This window comes from Staurois parvus, unplaced genomic scaffold, assembly GCF_062004578.1.
Source record: "Staurois parvus isolate SC_StPar_1 unplaced genomic scaffold, SC_StPar_1.0 ptg001022l, whole genome shotgun sequence".
Taxonomy (NCBI): domain Eukaryota; kingdom Metazoa; phylum Chordata; class Amphibia; order Anura; family Ranidae; genus Staurois; species Staurois parvus.
The window spans coordinates 174,299-194,382 of NW_028318818.1; the positions used below are offsets into that span (position 1 = coordinate 174,299).

The following is a 20,084-nucleotide window of genomic DNA, read 5'->3' on the forward strand; positions in this document are numbered from 1 at the left end:
AAATATATAGGCAATAATGGGCACTGCTGGGTGGCACTGACTGACGGCACTGCTGGGCACTAATGGGTGGCACTGCTGGGCAGCACTGGTGGGTGGCACTGCAGGGCACAGGTGGGCGACACTGGTGGGTGGCACTGCTGGGCGACACTGGTGGGTGGCACTGCTGGGCAGCACTGGTGGGCACAGGTGGGTGGCACTACTGGGCGACACTGGTGGGTGGCACTGCAGGGCATTGATCTTCAGTGCCTTGATGATCAGTGCCGATCCGTCCTCTGACAATTGCTGGTTATCGGCAGTATTTTCCTCACACTGTGACAGGGTGAGGAAAGTGCAGCCGATAACCAGCAATTGAGTTTACTGGTGATCTGCTGTGTCATTGGACACGGCTGATCACATGGTAAAAGGTCGCCGTGATTGGCCTTTTACCACATCACGTGATCAGTTGTGTCCGTAGGACAGAGCAAACACAGAAATCACCGGGTGCACACCCCCGGGGCGTATGACGCCCTCCCAGAATTGGACAGCCGCGGTGTAGCCATCATTTGGCTATAGCACGGTTGGCAAGTGGCAACTATTGCTCTTGGAACTGTATTAAGCTATATATGCACACGGGTTTTACGCTTATGCCTCTACTGCCTCCCAACCATGCTTGTGTAAATAACGACCCTATTTAATAAACTGAAAAAAGACTTACTACTTCTAAATCACATCGAAAATATTCTGCACTAGAAAACCTGGAATTGGATTGGCTGCTAAGAGTAACGGGACCTTCACTCCACTGAAATTCTGTACTACACTAGGTTCAATATGATAAATGAGAGAAGAACAGGTCTTGTGATCAATGGCTGCCAATTATATTTTCTTTTCTTTCCTCAAGACTGCACTGGGGTATGATATGGAGTAACTCAGTCACTCTCAACAAGGGTGTCGTAGAACCATGGGATCCCTCCAGAAGTTGCTAGGTGTTCCATTAGGTGTGGCTAAGTGATCTCCCATTCCATGGTGTCTGCACCACGACTTTGGACCAAAGATCTTTTTAGCTGTCTATAAGGGTGTCATTTCGACCACCATTGTAAGGAGGCAGTTTTCCCATCAGTCACCAATTTATGGAGCATTTTTACCACTGACCTCAAATAAATTGGTTTTAGCAAACCTCTGGAGTAAAATGTTTGAGAAAGGCTGAAGTAACTGATTGTTTGCAATAATTATACACAGCTGAATACACAGAACCAAGAGTTTGCCAGAAGGACCAGAGTTAGGAACAGGGAAGTGCCATTACCTTAACAAAAGGAAGCAGGAGCCAGGCTTCCCACTTAGGCCCCTTCTCAATCATGCAGGTCCCCACCAGCTGCAAGATATTGGGATGATTGAACATTCGGTGCATCTCTACCTCATGAAGCGCCTCCTTACGATCCTCCCGGTCATGGCATAGTATGCGTTTTAGGGCATAAAACTGCCCGTCATGGACCCCTTCAAACAGATCAACATAACTGAAACCTCTGTTAAAGAAAATCCAGAAAAATACAGATTAAAGCCCAATTACATATTCAGTTTATATTAGCTGAATATATTCTAGATGCAAGGATTTGCATTACATGGGTTTTAACAAACTTTGTTGCAGGTCCCTACCTTTTGATATTCTGGAAAAAATAGCTGTTTGATTGCCTGTGTCCATGTGCTGTACAAATCTGTATGGGAGTGATTTTATTTTTATCAGTCAGCTGCTGCACTTGCAGGGCTCTAAGGAAAGTGGCAGGGTCTGCATCCCTTTAGACGGGACTTCCCTTTGGGAGTATCTCAATAAAAATGATTATTTTTGTTGCAGGGGATGCCAAAAATCTGACTTGTATCTTAGTGCAGACTTCTGTGAAACCGGTGAGCCAATAACACAAGAAGGAAATGACATTTCTGGGGAGCGTACTGTACACTGTGTACAGAAAGCCTCCAGGCAGCCATGTTGTATTTTACAGAAAATTACAGTGGTGCAGATTGAAAAGGAAAAGTCATTTTTAATAATATTCAATTACAATATGATTTGTGTAGCAATTGTATATGCTATATTATTTTTTTTTTATTTACTACTTTTTTTCCCCGCAAAACTGGGGATTTACCCTTTAAGTAAAACATTAGCTGCATTTTTGCAAATGTGCATGTTTTGTCAAAGCGGTCCATCACTCTGCCATGTTTTTATTTACAGTGTTTGTATTGTGGGGTTATGCTACTTACCCCTCTCCCAGCTTCTCTACAAACAGGTAACGCCTATTTTCAATAGTTATGACCCCCCGAGAACAGATACAGAGAGTAGCACCCATTGCTGCCCGCACATTCTTTGCTCACTAGAAGGAAAAAAAAAAAAAAGGATTAGGGGAGCAACTCTAAAAAAATAAAAAATAAAATAAAAAGAAACAATTACAAAAACTAATTTTTTGACTAGACTTTTTTTCTGATATTATGTTGTGGAGTTAAAAGAGAAGTTTGTTTTTTTTTTTGCTTTCCGAAATTATACTTACCTAGGTGGATGCAGTATCAGCCCGATGCTGCATCTGTCCCCCACCAGCTCAAATGCAGGCCATAGATGGGTCGAAAACCGTCCGTTTTTTATTAAAAGAAAAAAAAAAAAAAAAATCAGTCGTTCAATTGGCCGACGTTACCACCAACAGTAAAAAAAAAAAAAAAAAGAAAAATCGGCTGATTTTCGTCCAGTCTACAGCCGGCATTTAATTACTTCTGTCCCTGCAGAGAGCTCCGCTATTATATTTGACATGAAAAAGTATTGCGGTTGCAACAATGTATCCATTTCAGATACAGATGTTTTTATTCGGATACAAATAGATACATTGTTGCAACCGCAATACTTTTCATATAAAATAGAATAGCGGACTGGAATTCTCTTTATTTTTCTTTTTCTTGCAGGTCACGGCTCATGCGCAGATTTTTTATCGGTAAAATGATCGGCCAATTTGCCCATCATTGCCGGGAAAATCGGCCAATGTTTTTCCAACTTTACCGATAAAAAAAATGTGCCAAAATCCTGAAAAACGGCTGACCAATTAACCCACTAACGGTGCAAAAATCAGGCAATTTTTTTTTTGGCCGAAAAATCGGCCGATTTTCGACCCGTCTATGGCCTGCATAAATGTGAGAACCCAGCGATCACATGAACACTGATTGCTGAGATCTCACTTGTGAGTGGTGACAGTTATTCACCGCTGTCTGCTCTGCCCTTCCCACTAGTGCTCACTGGAGCGCTGGGCTGTGGAGGGGGAGGGAGCGGCTGGCTCAGGCTCTCAGTGGCTCGCTGAGAGGCTGAGCCAGATGCCGCTCCAGACTCTGACTTTAAAGTCAGGATCTTTCCCCAGCCTGGACTGGCTGAGTGATGTCAGCTGACAGTGGGCTTCAGCCCGCTGAAAAAGGGTCACAGGAGTGCAGAATGAACTGTGATCTGGTGTCTGTGGAGGCCATTGGAGTACAGGGAACTCATTGTTATGTTCAAGAAACCAGTTTGAGATGCTTTGATCTTTGTGACATGGTGCGTTATCCTGCTGGAAGGAGCCATCAGAAGATGGGGGCACTGGAGTCATAACTGGATGGACATGGTCAGCAACAATACTCAGGTAGGCCGTGGCAAGTGTGCCAAGCAAATCTCCCCCACACAATGACACCACCAGCCTGAACCGTTCATACAAGGCAGGATGGATCCATGCTTTCATGTTGTTTACTCCAAATTCTGACCCGACCATCTGAATGTTGCATCTGAAATTGAGATTCATCAGACTGGGTAACGTTTTTCCATTCTTCTATTGTCCAATTTTGGTGAGCCTGTGTGAATTGTAGCCTCCGTTTCTCCTTCTTAAATGACAGGAGTAACACCCAGTGTGGTCTTCTGCTGCTGTAGCCCATCTGCTTCAAGGTTCAACGTGTTGTGCATTCAGAGATGGTATTCTGCATACCTTGGCTGTAACGACTTACTGTTGCCTTTCTATCATTTCAAACCAGTCTGCCCATTCTCCTGTGACATCAACAAGGCATTTTCGTCCACACAGCTGCCGCTCACTGGATATTTTCTCTTTTTTGGACCATTCTCTATAAAGCCTAGAGATGGTTGTGTGTAAAACTCCCAGTAGATCAGCAGTTTTTGAAATACTCAGACCAGCCCATCTGGCACCAACAGTCATGCCACGTTCAAAGTCACTTAAACCCCCTTTCTTCCCCATTCTGAAGTTCAGTTTGAACTGCAGCAAGTTGTCTTCACCAAGCCTAAATGCATTGAGTTGCTGCCATGTGATTGGCTGATTAGCAATTTGTGTTACCAAGCAATTGAAGAGGTGTACCTAATAAAGAGGCCAGTGAGTGCACATTAAAGCTGAACTCGAGGTGCAAAAAAAAAAAAAAAAAAAAAAAAAAAAAAAAAAAAAAAACCTCTTATTTAAAGCCTCAGTTTTTATTTTTTTTTTAAATCAACACAAGGTACGGTAGTTAGGGTTTGATCACACATGCTCCAAGACCCATGCAGGCTCCCTTTGTTATTGTACCTGCAGCCACCCCTGGCTGCAAGCAGGCAGCCTACAGAGGTGAATGCAGACAGAGCCGCAGTTCGAAATTTGATAAGGAAGGGAGCACGGACCCAAACGCACACTGTCTGGGTTTGGATCTGGGCATCTATTCCTGTCTGCTTGTCAAATTTTGAAATGCGGCTGTGTCCATTCAGCTGCTGCATCTGCATTCACCTCTATAGGCTGCCTACACATGGCCCAGGGCAGAGGCGGGTGCGATAAAGGGAATTTGCATGCAGGTTGGGTGCCAGTGACCATCTGAATGAAGCCTTACATTCAATGAGAACTGCACCTTATGCTGGTGGATGCTGTTAGTTGAAATCTCCCATCCTTTACCCCCCTGACCCCTGCAGCAGTAATCTTCCAGTGCTGCAGGGGTTAATAAAGTTGCTGGCCCGTCATGGGCACCCTTAAAGAATTATGACAAAGTCAGCACTTTATACCCCCCCCTTCTCCATTCATAAGCTGGTATTATAGCTTCCATCAATGAAAAGTGAATGGAGGACGGGTGGATGAATGTGAATGAGGTCCACCTCCTCCATTCATAGAGCGCCCAATGTAACAAGGTAAGAACTGACAGTATAACTAAAGGCAACACTTTTCTTTTAGTTTTGAATAGAGTGGAGAGGGATTAGACCCCCTGCCAGGTTTTTATTACTACATCCACCCCCCCCCCCCCCATATTAGGGAGGTTCTCCCTCTCTATTTGTCCTGTTTACCATTATCATTGAAAGTAAAAGAAAACTCCAAATGTAAGGGTATCCCCAGAAAGGTGAGAGGGGAAATCTTCCAATGGGGACACCAGTTATTGTGACCTGGGGGCCCCCAAGGGATTCCCTTAATTTGCAAGGATTTCCTCTCACTTCCTGTTTTGGCTATGGGAAAGGAAGTGAAGGGAAATCTCCCCAATGGGACACAGATGCCAAAAAAAAAAAAACTGACCGGGGTAACAACCCTCCCTTACTCTATCCAAAATGGAAAAAAAAAAAAGTTTTGCCTTATCCCTGTCATTAACACAATCAATTTGAAACAGAAAGCCGTCCTGAAATGTGTACATAGTACTCTGCTGGGCAGACCCTACGAGAGGGCCCCCCTGAGCGCACCCCCTCCTGAGCTCACCCTAGGAGAGGGTCCCCTGTGTGCACCCTAGGAGAGGGCCCCCCTGTGCGCACCCTAGGAGAGGGCCCCCCTGTGCGCACCCTAGGAGAGGGCCCCCCTGTGCGCACCCTAGCGCACACCCTCCTAGGCGCACCCTACGAGAGGGCCCTCCCGGGCGCACCCTACGAGAGGGCCCTCCCGGGCGCACCCTACGAGAGGGCCCTCCCGGGCGCACCCTACGAGAGGGCCCTCCCGGGCGCACCCTACGAGAGGGCCCTCCCGGGCGCACCCTACGAGAGGGCCCTCCCGGGCGCACCCTACGAGAGGGCCCTCCCGAGCGCACCCTACGAGAGGGCCCTCCCGAGCGCACCCTACAGAACACCCTCCCGAGCGCACCCTACAGAACACCCTCCCGAGCACACCCTAGGAGAGGGCCCCCCTGTGCGCACCCTACGAGAGAGCCCCCCTGTGCGCACCCTACGAGAGAGCCCTCCCGTGCGCACCCTAGAAGAGCGCCCTCCCGAGCGCACCCTCCTGTGCGCACCCCCGCAATACAGAGAACGTGAATATTAATAATATAACACCCTACTTAGGGGCTTCCCAGGATACCTATGTCCTGACATCACATGGGAGCTCACCAGGTACAATGAATGGAAACATACCACCTATGAAGACACACAAATCCCTACAAAGAGCAATCCCAATACATGACATACAGACAGGTAGAAGCTCCATACAGCGTCCATACCGGCTCCTCCGGGTGTTGCCAGCACAGCAGCTCCCAGCTCAACCCGGAACCATCACAGATCAGAGCAATCAGCTGGCCGCGCACGCCAATGACGTCACGTGAGGGCTCCGTTCATCGGCACAGGCGCTCTGGTGACTGGGGTTGCTAGGTTACCGAAGCCGGATGCTGGCCGGACTACTTGTAGTGATTGGCTACGAGACAGTGAGCGCTGAGCTCCATCTACCTCACAGAGGAGCCGGTGTAGCGGCAAGATGAGTATCCCATGGAAATCAGTATCCCTTGACTGAAACTGGCACATGCGCAGTTGCTTCAGGAGAATTCATGTCTTCATGGGACACTCATTTTACCGGCAGCAGAGCTCAGCTCTGAGGGAGAAATGACAACAGTTGTGATCTGTACTATGATCAGTGTTATATCAGAGAGGGCAATGCATGGAGGATGAACGAATAAAACGGATACGTGCGATTTTCATCATCAGAAAGGTGGGCCCTTACCGGGGTCATTAGATATCTGCATTAAGTGGCCGAATCAGGAGACCCTCCTCACTGCATGAAACCTACAATCCCCTTACAAAGATTTCCCCGATAATTGCTGCAATGTATTCCATAGCATCAGGTGAACAAAATCCAGACTTCACCAGGAGCTGCACTGAGATACAATCAACACGGCACTGACACCACCAGATACGGCACTGACACCACCCCCGAGATACAATCGTCTCCAAAGAGACACCACCAGATACACGTCCCCCGAGATACAATCGTCTCCTCAGAGACACCACCAGAAACACGTCCCCCGGGATACAATCGTCTCCTCAGAGACACCACCAGAAACACGTCCCCCGAGATACAATCGTCTCCTCAGAGACACCACCAGAAACATGTCCCCCCGAGATACAATCGTCTCCTCAGAGACACCACCAGAAACACGTCCCCCGAGATACAATCATCTCCTCAGAGACACCACCAGAAACACGTCCCCCGAGATACAATCAGCTCCTCAGAGACACCACCAGAAACACGTCCCCCGAGATACAATCGTCTCCTCAGAGAAACCACCAGAAACACGTCACCAAGATATAATCATCTCCACAGAGACACAACCAGAAAAAAAACCCCTAGATACAATCAGCTGCTCAGAGACACCACCAGAAACATGTCCCCCGAGAAACAATCATCCCCTCAGAGATACCACCAGAAACAGGTCCCCACGAGATACAACCAGCTCCTCATAGACACCACCTGAAACATGTCCCTCTAGATTATTATTATTATTATTATACAGTATTTATAAAGCGCCAATAGTTCGCTCAGCGCTGTACATTATAAAGGGGGACAGAACATGTGACAGAACAATACCAATACAATGCAAAACATGAGGGTATCGAGGGCCCTGCTCTTTCAAGCTTACAATCTAGGAGGGAGGGGATGGTGGCACAGGAGGAGATAGCTGTGGGGGATGGAGTGGTAGGAAGAGTGGAGGAGGTCGGCAAGTTAGCAGGGGGCGGGGTAGGCTTCCCTGAAGAGATGGGTTTTCAGGGTGCGCCTAAAGGAGAGGAGAGTAGGTGATAATCTGATGGGTTGGGGCAGGGAGTTCCAGAGGATGGGTGACACCCTGGAGAAGTCCTGGAGGCGGGCATGGGAGGAGGAGACCAGGGAACTAGAGAGAAGGAGGTCTTGTGAGGAGCGGAGTGTGCGTGTTGGGCGGTACTTGGATATTAGGTCAGAGATGTAGTTCGGGGCAGTATGGTGGACAGCTTTGTACGTCAGCGTTAGGATTTTGAATTTGATCCGTTGCGCAATCGGAAGCCAGTGGAGGGATTGGCAGAGGGGGGTGGCGGAAACGGAGCGGTTGGAAAGGTGAATGAGTCTGGCAGCCGTATTCAGGATGGACTGAAGCGGGGATAGCCAGCGGCGAGGCAGGCCAGTGAGGAGGGAGTTGCAGTAGTCGAGTCGTGATATGATGAGGGAGTGGATGAGCTGTTTAGTGGTTTCTGGAGTTAGGAACGTGCGGATTTTGGCGATGTTGCGGAGGTGGAGTCTGCACGAGTTTGTTAAAGAGTGGACTTGGGGCTGGAAGGATAGGTTGGAGTCCAAAATGACACCAAGTACTCTGGCCTGCGGGGCGGGATTGATGGTGGCGTTGTTGGACATGATGGAGAAGTCAATGGGGGGTGGTGTCCGGGCTGGAGGGAAGACAAGAAACTCGGTTTTGGAGAGGTTCAGTTTAAGGAAGTGGAGCGACATCCAGTCTGATATGTCGCTCAACAGGTGTGTGATTCGGGTGGAGACCGAGGGGGTGAGGTGGGGGGTTGAGAGATAGATTTGTGTGTCGTCGGCATAGAGGTGGTAGTTGAAGCCGTGAGAGTGTATGAGTTGGCCAAGGGAGGAGGTGTAGATGGAGAAGAGAAGGGGCCCGAGGACAGAGCCTTGAGGGACCCCAACAGAGAGGGGGAGTGAGAGGGAGGTGGTGGCATTATAGGTAACGCTGAAAGAGCGTTGTGACAGGTAGGATGAGAGCCAGGAGAGAGCAGAATCTCTGAGGCCGAGGGAGTGTAGTTTTTTGAGGAGGAGGGGGTGGTCGACTGTGTCGAAGGCCGCAGAGAGGTCAAGGAGTAGGAGCACTGAATAGTGGCCATTAGCTTTGGCGGTTAGCAGGTCATTGGAGAGTTTGAGTAAGGCAGTTTCGGTGGAGTGTAGGGGACGGAAGCCGGACTGTAGGGGATCGAGGAGGTTGTTGTCGTTGAGGTGAGAGCATAGGCGGGTGTAGACTAGGCGCTCGAGGAGTTTAGATGTAAATGGGAGCAGGGAGATGGGTCTGAGGTTGTTCGGGTCATTGGGGTCCAGGGAGGGCTTTTTAAGTATGGGGGTGATGTGTGCATGTTTCAGAGGGGAAGGGAAAGTGCCGGAGGAGAGGGAGAGATTGAAGATGTAAGTGAGGGAGCGTAGGATGGAGGGGGAGGGAGGTTGTAGGAGTTGTGATGGGATAGGGTCAAGGGGGCAGGTGGTGAGGCGGGCATCAGAGAGGATCTTGGAGACTTCTTCGATGGTAGTAAGGTCAAAGGTGCGGAGTGTTGGGGGAGCTTCAGTATGAGGAATGTAGGGTGGGGTGGGAGAGGAGGTCAGAGCAGTGGTGGGGTCGTGGGAGAGGGGTGTAGAGGGGGTAGCTGAGTGAGGGGGAAGGGGGTTGGAGGGAGTTTGAGCAGCGACGAAGTCCCTGTGGGTTATGTCGAGGGGGAGGGGGGATGAGGGGGTAGCTGTGTGAGAGGGGACGGGTTGAGAAGGCGTGTGAGTTGCGGCAATGTCCTTGCGAATTGTGTCAATCTTGTTTTTGAAGTGATTGGCAATCTCAAGGGCAGTGAGTGAGGTGCTGGGTGGAGGTGGGGGTGGCGAGAGTAGAGAGTTGAAGGTGGAGAAGAGTCGGCGAGGATTGGAGGAGAGGGCCTTGATGAGGGTCAGGAAGTAGGCTTGTTTGGCAGTATGGAGGGAGGAGGTGTAGGTGTGGAAGGCAGATTTGTATCGGGTGAAGGCTTGTTGGGATTTGGTTTTGCGCCATAGTCGCTCCAGGGCACGACTGTGTCGTTTGAGGGTTTTGGTGTGATCAGTCTGCCAGGGCTGGAGCGGTCGGGGTCTGATGTTGCGTGTGGTTAAAGGCGCTAGTGAGTCAAGGGCTGTTGACAGCGTATTGTTGTAGGCGGTCATAGCCAAGTCGGGGCAGGACAGGGGGAGGATGCGGTCATGGAGTTGATCAACTGCGGAGTGGAGGGAGGCAGGGTTAAGGTTGCGGAGGTTACGGCTGGTAGTAGTGTGACATTTGGAGGGGTAGGCATTGGAGGATGAGGAGATAGAGAAGGTAATCAGGTTGTGGTCAGAGAGAGGAAAGGGGGTGTTAGTGAGGTTGTGGGGAGCGCAGCGGTTGGAGAAGACAAGATCAAGGATATTACCGTCGGAGTGGGTGGTGGATTGTATGCACTGTGCAAGTGCAAAGGAGGAGGTTAAGTGGAGGAGACGGGCTGTGTCCGGGTTGTCGAGGTTGACAGGGATGTTGAAATCCCCAAGGATGATAGTGGGTAGCTCAGAGGAGAGGAAGAAGGGTAGCCAGGAGGAGAAGTCTTCCAGGAAGCGGGGTATGGATCCAGGAGGCCGGTATATCACAGCAATCTTTAGGGGGGTTGGGGAGAATAGTCGGACGCAGTGGGCCTCGAAGGAGGAGAAGGATAGGGAGGGGGGGTTTGGGAGGACTCGGAAGGTGCTCAGCGGTGACAGGAGCAGGCCAACCCCACCACCTTTACGACCGTTGGGCCTGGGTGAGTGGGTCCAGGTGAGACCGCCGTAGGAGAGTGCAGCAGGGGAGGTAGAGTCAGTGGGCTGGATCCAGGTTTCTGTAATCGCCAGGAGGTTGAGGGAGCGGGAAACAAAGAGGTCGTGGATGGCGGTAAGCTTGTTGCACACCGATCGGGCGTTCAGGAGTGCACATGAAAACGGGGGGGAGATTTTAGGGAGCAGGGGGACAGATACTAAGTTGCGGGGGTTGCGGCAGGACGTGGAGGCGGGAGGGTTTTGTGCGGGTGAGGGAGGTGGTGGAGGGCCAGGATTCGGGGAGATGTCCCCCGCGGTTATGAGGAGGAGAAGGGTGAGAAAGGTGGCATGGGAGCGGGATGTGCAGGAGCGTGAGAAACTACTAGTGGAGGTGTTCGGGTCAGTGGGAGAGTGGAGTAATAGGAGGAGGTGGTAGGTGCCATAGAGGGGTGAGGGAAGCAGTGAGGGCACAATATACAAATGTTTGGGAGGAGCAGAGGGATATAGTGAATGGATTTTGGGAACAGAGGAGAGGAAAATGAGAAACAGTCATCTCCTCAGAGACACCAACAGAAACATGTCCCCCCGAGATAAAATCAGCTGCTCAGAGACAGCGCCAAAAGCACATCCCCTGAGATACAATAAGGTCCTCAGAGACACCACCAGAAACACGTCCCCCAAGATACAATCAACACTGCACTGACACCACCAGAAACACATCCCCAGAGATACAATCATCTGCTCAGAGACACCAATAAAAATACGTCTCCCGAGATAGAATCATCTCCTCAGAGACACTATCAGAAACACGTCCCCCGAGATACAATCATCTCTTCAGAGACAGCACCAGAAACATGTCCCCCGAGATACAATAAGCTTCTTGGAGATACCACCAGAAACACATCCCCCAAGGTACAATCATCTCCTCAGAGACACCACCAGAAACATATCCCCCGAGATACAATCATCTCCTCAGAGACACCACCAGAAACATATCCTCCAAGGTACAATCATCTTGTCAGGGACCGCAGTGTTGGCTGCGATCGCGCACGAGTCTGCGCATGCGCGGTGTGCCCGGCCGCACTAGCGCGCGAGCATTGGGACCAGGGTACCCGCGATTGCAGCGGCACTCGCGCATGCGCACTCGCGATCGCGGACGCAAGCCTGGCACCAATCAGCGCAGGGCGCCCTATTTAAAACAGGTCAGGTCTGACTCTCGTTGCTGTATGGTCTTATCTGTGTCCTGAGTTGAAGATTGTCTTGTTGCTGACCCTGCCTGACCCTGATTTGCTGTCTCCTGTCCTGATCCCTGGCTCGTCTGACCATTCTCCTGCTTAACCCTGCATGTTCTGATCTCCTGGTACTGACCCCGGCTTGTGACCTGTTTATCCTTCTGCCTACTGATTTTGTACTACGCTGCCTCCACCATTACCGAGCCGGCCTGCCCAACGCTGCTCTTGTTACCTCCTCACATCAGACTCTCACCTGCTATACACCTCCAGTGGTGCTTCTACCGCAGCTGGGTGAACCCATGGGCCGCGACCTGGTCTCGGCCAGCTCCAAGTCCATCCCCACCATCAGGGGCCCTGGTGAACAAGCAGGTTGGGACTTAGATTCCGCGCCTTGGGGGACTCTGGTCTAGTGGTTACCACCGGTAGGAACCTAACACATCTCCTCAGAGACACCACCAGAAACATATCTCCCGAGATACAATCATCTCTTCAGACACCACCAGAAACTTGTTCCCCCCCCCCCCCCCCGCCATACAATCATCTTTTCAGAGACACCACCAAGAACACGTCCTCAGAGATACAATCATCTCCTCAGAGACACCCCCAGAAACACTAGAAATTCTGAAGGACCCTCTGCACACTGGTATATACCCTTTCAAGCAAACTATGCAACAAATAGGGATATTTGGTTCACACATATTGCAATACATGTTTAAGCTGGCCAACTGCGTCAAAGTAATCCCTCTATGGCCAGTCCTACTCTGCCCTGCCTACACAAGTGCTACCCCCAGAAACACATCCCCCGAGATACATTCAGTTCCTCAGAGACAGCACCAGAAACACATCCCCCGAAATACAATCAGCTCCTCAGAGAAACCACCAGAAATACGTCCCCCTAGATAGAATCAACTCCTCAGAGACCACCAGAAAGACTTCCCCCGAGATACAATAAGCTCCTTAGAGAAACCACCAGAAACACGTCCCCCAAGATACAATCAGGTCCTCAGAGACAATACCAAAAACACGTTCCCGAGATACAATCAGCTCCTCACACACCACCATAAATACGTCCCACGAGATACAATCATCTCATCAGAGACTCCACCAGAAACAGGTCCTCAGAGATACAACCATCTCCTCAGAGAAACCACCAGAAACACATCCCCCGAGATACCATCATCTCCACAGAGACACGACCAGAAACACGTTTCCTGAGATACAATCAGCTCCTTAGAGACACCGTCAGAAACATCCAAACATGGAACGGTTTCTTCACAGTAAGAGCTGTGAAAATGTGGAATAGACTCCCTCAAGAGTTGGTTCTGGCCAGCTCAGTGGATTGCTTTAAAAAAGTCCTGGATTCTCTTACAGTAGATACACAGAAAATAACTGGATATAACATTTATAGGTAAAGTTGATCCAGGGAATATCCGATTGCCTCTCGGGGGATCAGGAAGGAATGTTTTCCCTGCAGGAGCAAATTGGATCATGCTTTGCTGGGTTTTTTGCCTTCCTCTGGATCAATTGTGGGTATAGGATTATAGCTTTTTTTTTTTTTAATGGTTGAACTGGATGGACTTTTGCCTTTTTTCAGCCAGACTAACTATGTAACCAGGGGCAGACTGACCATTTGAGCACTCGGGCACTGCCTGAGGGCCCAGGGTCAGTAGGGGGCCCCATTAGATGCCCCTGGTACCTTTCATTGGCTTTTTCACAGGCTTTTTTGGTGTGGGTGAGGACACAGGGGCCCCATGATCCCTTATTGCCCGTGGACCCCATGAGTTGTCAATCCACCCCTGTATGTAACTATGAGATACAATCATCTCCTCAGAGACACCACCAGAAACATGTCCCCAGAGATACAATCATCTCCTCAGAGACACCACCAGAAACATGTCCCCAGAGATACAATCATCTCCTCAGAGACACCACCAGAAACATGTCCCGAGAAACAATCAGCTCCTCAGAGACACAATGTCACATACCTGACCGGAGGCTGATATGGAGAGAGTGCAGTGCACCCCTGAAGGTGGTAACAGAAGGTGCAATGCCCAAAGAAGCACGGATTGCCAATGGTATGGATGCTTGGTGATGCCTGGTGAGACAGTACCCATGGGTGGACCAGATGCAGGAGGAGGTCCTCCAGAGGACACGTGGATCCAGGTAGATTGGTAGAGCAGGAAATGAAGTCAGGTAGGAGAAAGGTCAGGATCAAGCCGGGGTGGTGAGCCAGGAAGAGAGCCAAAGCAGGTCAGGGTCAAGCCGGGTCGGTAACGGATAATCAGCCCCTGTATGGCTTTCTCTGCAGCAGATAAAAGCCAGCGGGAGGGAAAGGAGGAGAAGCCAACTTCCAGCTTCTGCAGAGAGATCGGTTTCAGCAATAGCCCCCCTGCCACACCCATCACCCTCTATGCCCACATCCGATTCACCCCACTGCCTGAGCCCCCCTGCTGACCTGGGCCCCATACTGGAGGACTGGGGGTACCCCCTTATCCATGGCCCTGTCCACAGCCCAGTGCTCCAGTGAGCGCAGGGGGGATTAAGTCAGGTGGTGAGGAGATGACATAATGCCTCCCCGATGTTAGTGGGAATAAATAATGCCCCATCTTTGGAGTCATTGGGAGGAATTCTGCCCCTTCTTAGGTGTCAGTGGGAGGAATTCTGCCCCTTCTTTTGGTGTCAGTGGGAGGAATTCTGCCCCTTCTTTGGTGTCAGTGGGAGGAATTCTGCCCCTTCTTTGGTGTCAGTAGGAGGAATTCTGCCCCTTCTTTGTTGTCAGTGGAAGGAATTCTGCCCCTTCTTTGTTGTCAGTGGAAGGAATTCTGCCCCTTCTTTGGTGTCAGTGGAAGGAATTCTGCCCCTTCTTTGTTGTCAGTGGAAGGAATTCTGCCCCTTCTTTGGTGTCAGTGGGAGGAATTCTGCCCCTTCTATGGTGTCAGTGGAAGGAATTCTGCCCCTTCTTTGGTGTCAGTAGGAGGAATTCTGCCCCTTCTTTGTTGTCAGTGGAAGGAATTCTGCCCCTTCTTTGTTGTCAGTGGAAGGAATTCTGCCCCTTCTTTGGTGTCAGTGGGAGGAATTCTGCCCCTTCTATGGTGTCAGTGGGAGGAATTCTGCCCTTTCTTTGGTGTCAGTGAGAGGATGTGGGTGGGATTATGCCCGATTGTTGGTATCAGTGGATGAAAATAGTGCCCCAAAGGCTGGATAAAAGCAAGCAAAGGGCTGCATCTGGCCCCTGGGCTGCAGTTTGGAGACCACTGCCCTAGAAAAAAAAAGTCAGTGGGAGGAATAGTGCCCCATTGTTGGTGTCATTGAGCTTCATTTTTGGAGTCATTGGGAGGAATTGTGCCCCTTCTTTGGTGTCTGTGGGAGGAATTCTGCCTCTTCTTTGGTGTCAGTGGGAGGAATTCTGCCCTTTCTTTGGTGTCAGTGAGGGGATGTGGGTGGGATTATGCCCGATTGTTGGTATCAGTGGATGAAAATAGTGCCCCAAGGGCTGGATAAAAGCAAGCAAAGGGCCGCATCTGGCCCCCGGACTGCAGTTTGGAGACCACTGCCCTAGAAAAAAAAGAGCAGTTAACCCATGCAGTGCAGGCACAGCCTTACTGCATGGAAAAAATAATAAATTGCCTGAAGTTCTTCTTTAAGTAATCTTCAGACCTAAAATGATTTTTGTGTGAAAAAAAAAAGAAAGGCAAAAATGGCTTTGGCAATAAAGGGGTTAAGCAAACTGTATTCCGGTCTATATACTGAAAGAAAGAGATTTAAAGAACAAGATGGAAACATAGAAGAGTGACAGCAGCACAGTGACTAAATGGTTAGCACGTCTGCCTGGCAGCACTAGGGTCATTGGTTCAAATCCCAACTATGGCACCTCCTGCAAAGTTACAGTGTTGCAGTCTGATCACTGGAGGAGAGACCTGAAAACTTGTAATTCTTGGTGTCTGTTTAGTTCTAGGCTGTGTTCACAAATGTCTGACACAGATCAGCCCATGCCTCTCATCTATATTGCAGTCTGAAAATTGGGAAGAGACCTGTAGCTAAGTGGTTAGCAGTACTAGGGTTGTTGGTTCGACTCCCAAACACAGCACTAACTGCCTGGAGTTTGCATGTTCTCCCTGTGCCTGTGTGGGTTTCCTCCAGGTGCTCTGGTTTCCTCTCACACTCCAAAGACATGCTGGTAGGTGAATTGGATCCTGTCTAAATTGTCCCTAGTATGTGTATGTATGAATGTGAGTTAGGGACCTTAGATTGTACGCCCCTTGAGGGTTAGGGACTGATGTGAATGTACAATATATATGTATGCGCTATATAAGTTCCTGAAATAAATAAAGCAGACTTTTACCCAATAAAGCAACTTTTTTAAACTTGGCTCCTCCCCCCTCCCTCTTCCACAATTATATTTGGATTTTTTCTTTTACTGTCTCTGATGCTTTTTGTGCTTGTCTAGGTAAGAAAGATGTTGATTGCGCAGGACCTGTCAGAGAACTGTAGCGCATTTGTCCCATGCAAAGGGATTCCCAAAAGGGCAGCACAGTGGCTAAATGGTTAGCACTTCCGCCTGGCAGTACTCAGGTCGTTGCTTCGAATCCCAGCCACGGTACCACCTGCCTGGAGTTTGCATGTTCTCCCTGTGCCTGCGTGGGTTTCCTCCGGGTACTCCGTTTTCCTCCCACTCTCCAAAGACATGCTGGTAGGTGAATTGGCTCCTGTCTAAATTGTCCCTAGTATGTGTATGTATGAATGTGAGTTAGGGACCTTAGATTGTACGCCCCTTGAGGGTTAGGGACTGATGTGAATGTACAATATATATAGAAAAAGTAACTCAGCGAGCGCTCCATACAAATAAGCGACTATGCACAGTAAAAGGGAACCATAAAACCTTCCAAATAACACATATAATCAGGGTAAGTGCAGCGCTAAACACATAAAGATATGAAGAGTTCTTCAATGACTCTGTATAAATCATATATGCATGAAAAAAGTTCTAAAACAATGGAGCTCAATGTGACTTCACATGTTTCCTCAAAGAGATAGGTGAGAGGCAAGGTGATGGGTAAAATGCGCACTCACCGGACGCGCAATGGTAATGCGCAGTGTATGGTATAGTGGAGGTCTGCCAATGGGTCCCTCTCAGCATAGGAACAGGATCGACACAGGATAAGCAGATGTCATCAAGATATAATAAACCGGAGGTCCCCTTTAAGGACACGGGTGCAGCCTCTTCAGTGTGGTACAGTGGTCACCAGGGGGAGCTCACCATATTTCCTGTCACCGTTTGCTACCAAACTCTGTATCATTTCTACAGCTAAGAGGACATCCTCCAACCCCCTCCCAAACTTCCTGCTCACCAATCACGTGATGGTGCGAGCACGCGCAGACACAGGTGCGCACGTACTCCAATATATATGTAAAGCGCTGCGTAAATTGATGGCGCTATATAAGTACAGGCGTGCCTCGGTTAATGTCATTTTCAGTTTACAAATAAAAATCCATTGAAAATAATGCCTCGGTTTACAAATTTTTTTGCAATACGAACGGATTCATTGGTTTTCAGTGCATTTACAAATTAATGTTTAATCATGTCCCTGTACAGTATTTATGCCTTTAAAGTGCACTTTAGAAAGAGATTTGAACAAATAAAAGACTTTTTTTTAAAACTTTTTTCTGACCTCCGGAACGGATGAATTGGTTTTCAATGGATTCTTATGGGAAACTGCATTTCGGTTTACAAATTTTTCGCGATACAAAAAGTCCCACAGAACGCATTAAATTTGTAAACTGAGGTACGCCTGTATGTGATTTTGCACAGCCCTGCTGCCCTGTAGTTCTGCAGAAGCAGTTAAATTAAATGTATTCCTTAATAACCACAAAGAATATAAATCCACTTTGTGTCCATCAAATGCCTTTGAAAACCCAGATATTACATTGTAAAAGGAGCTGTGACATCATCACTGTGCTGTACGAATCCTGTGTAGAGATCAGAGCTGTGGGAGGGGCCCAGCAGGCCCTACCCACTACATAAAATTACACGAGGGCCCAGGGTCAGTAGGGGGCCCCATGAGATGCCCCTGGTAACTTTCATTGGTTTTTTCATAGGCTTTTTTGGGTGTGGGCGAGGACACAGGGGCCCCATGATCCCTTTTTGCCCGGGGGCCCCATGAGTTGTCAGTCTGCCCCTGCCCACTGCATAAAATCTCAGGAGGGGGTGGAGACAAGACCAGTCACCCTGCACAAGGAGAGAGGGCAGCAGTGAGCGGTCTTTATTCCAGGAAGGTAAAGTCTCATCAAAAAAAAAAAAAAAGACCAAGTGGTCCATTGCACCTGCCACTATATTTTTATTTTTTATATATATATATATATATATATATATATATATATATATATATGATTTTTTTTTTTTTTAACATTTTAACTTTTTTATTATTTTTTTTAACATTTATACTTTTTTATTATTATTTTTTTACTTTTTTTATTATTATTGGTTTTTTTTACCTTTTTTTTTATTATTATTGTCTTTTTTTTTTTTTTTTACTTTTTTGGACTTCGGTGATCACAGGTTTTCTTTGCCGCTTTGCTGTCACCAGCTAGAAGAGAACATGTGTGGCCATTCTTAGTTTTAATAGGTAATGTCATGTGACTAGCCCTAGTCGGCCACATGATGGGAAACCCTGTAGCTCAGCAGGTTTGTGTCTCCTGCTGGGGTCTCCATGTGCTTCTCTTCATTCTCTCCCTCTTCTATCTGTAGGACCTCAGGTCTGCGTCTCCTCCTGCACAGACAGGATTTAGGACCCCGCAGGCCGAAGACGGGAGGGTCACATGATTGTGTGTTCCAGGAAAGTAAAAGGAAGCATCAGAGGCAGGACAGAGGAGATGAATTAGGGGAGATCTGCGGGGAGCACCCATGGGAGCCGCTGTCCTCTGCCTGCTGCTGGCTGCCTGTCTATGTGAGCAGGTATGTAGAGACCCAGCCTTACAGGGTGCTGCAATGTGAGATTGTCAGAGGTCACCTGTGTTCATGATTCATTTTTGTGACTGAAAACTGAACTTTAAAAAAAAAAAAAAAAAAAAAAGTTCTTGTGTTTTTGGTTCAGCAGTTGTCTGACACCTTGAGGGCAATTTATAACGGAATACAATGAGGATTTCCCAATCTTGTTTTTCAGTATTAAATCCAAAAATGAACGCTGGGTGGTTATATATTAAACAAGGGAAGGTGACCTTCAGTCTGGCACAATTGTACCTTCTCCTCCACCAGTCTGAAATGTCTACCTCTGATTCAGGGGCGGACTGACAACTCATGGGGCCCCCTGGGCAATAGGGGATCATGGGGCCCCTGTGTCCTTGCCCAAACTCAAAAAAGACTATGAAAAAGGTACCAGGGGCATCTCATGGGGCCCCCTACTGACCCAAGGTCCTCAGGCAGTGCCCAAGTTTCCAAATGGTCACTCCGCCTCTGTACCTACCACAAGCATTAAAGGGTGCACCAGCCAGAGGGTGCAGAGCCAGAAAAATTTGTAAACAGAAACGCAGTTTCCCATTGAAAACCAATTAATCCGTTCTGGAGGTCAGAAAAAAGTTTTTAAAAAAGTATTTTATCTGTTCAGAACTCTTTATAAAGTGCACTTTAAAGGTATAAATACTGTACAGGGACATGATTAAAAATGCCCGAGTTTCCAAATGGTTAGTCCGCCCCTGCTCTGATTTCACTGCACACTGTGAGCTGTGATGAAGTCACATGACACTGTGACGCAACGCGTCAACTTGATGTGGTGACGTATTTCCGGCGTGGCGGCCATCTTGGTACACCTGTGCATCCAGCTGTACACCCAAACAGATATATCCTCATCTGAAAGCATGAGGTTTTTCTTGGACTGGCTGCTACGTAAGTTCTAATGCAAAAATGTTATCTGTTCCTATGGTATAATTAAATATACTACACTATGGGAGGATTCCTTTGTCTCATTTGAGAGATTGATACTACAACTTTTCCTGGAGAAGAGCCAGAGTGGGAATACTATATTCTGAGAAAAGTGCCTTTGGAGTGTTTTGGTGCTTGGAGGATCCGTGAGAGGGATCCACTACTGCTCTTTGATCCGCAAGGGTCGAAGGGATGAGGTGAGAGGCTAATCCAGATGGTGGTTGGATTCTCAGATTTGTA

General features: G+C 48.5%; 2 protein-coding genes across 5 annotated transcripts in view; one reads left to right on the forward strand and one right to left on the reverse strand.

Annotated features, from left to right (window-relative positions):
• The window catches only part of STK16 (serine/threonine kinase 16), a 55,747-nt gene extending 49,216 nt beyond the window's left edge, over positions 1 to 6,531 (reverse strand). For 2 of the 4 annotated variants that reach the window (XM_089657694.1, XM_089657691.1), the window contains exons 1-3: positions 6,400 to 6,531; positions 2,227 to 2,336; positions 1,280 to 1,499 (exon numbers count right to left, since the gene is read on the reverse strand). In XM_089657694.1, the coding sequence (XP_089513820.1) occupies positions 1,280 to 1,499; positions 2,227 to 2,312 (306 nt within the window). In that variant the 5' untranslated portion in view covers positions 2,313 to 2,336; positions 6,400 to 6,531. Of the gene's footprint in view, positions 1 to 1,279; positions 1,500 to 2,226; positions 2,337 to 6,367 lie in introns of all 4 variants that reach the window. The other 2 variants (XM_089657692.1, XM_089657693.1) reach the window with 2 other exon arrangements.
• A 12,081-nt stretch (positions 6,532 to 18,612) lies between these two features.
• LOC149441143 (beta-galactosidase-like) overlaps positions 18,613 to 20,084 on the forward strand; it is a 55,087-nt gene continuing 53,615 nt past the window's right edge. The window contains exon 1 of the mRNA XM_089657696.1: positions 18,613 to 18,881. Coding sequence (XP_089513822.1) covers positions 18,831 to 18,881 — 51 coding nt within the window. The 5' untranslated portion in view covers positions 18,613 to 18,830. The remainder of the gene's footprint in view (positions 18,882 to 20,084) is intronic.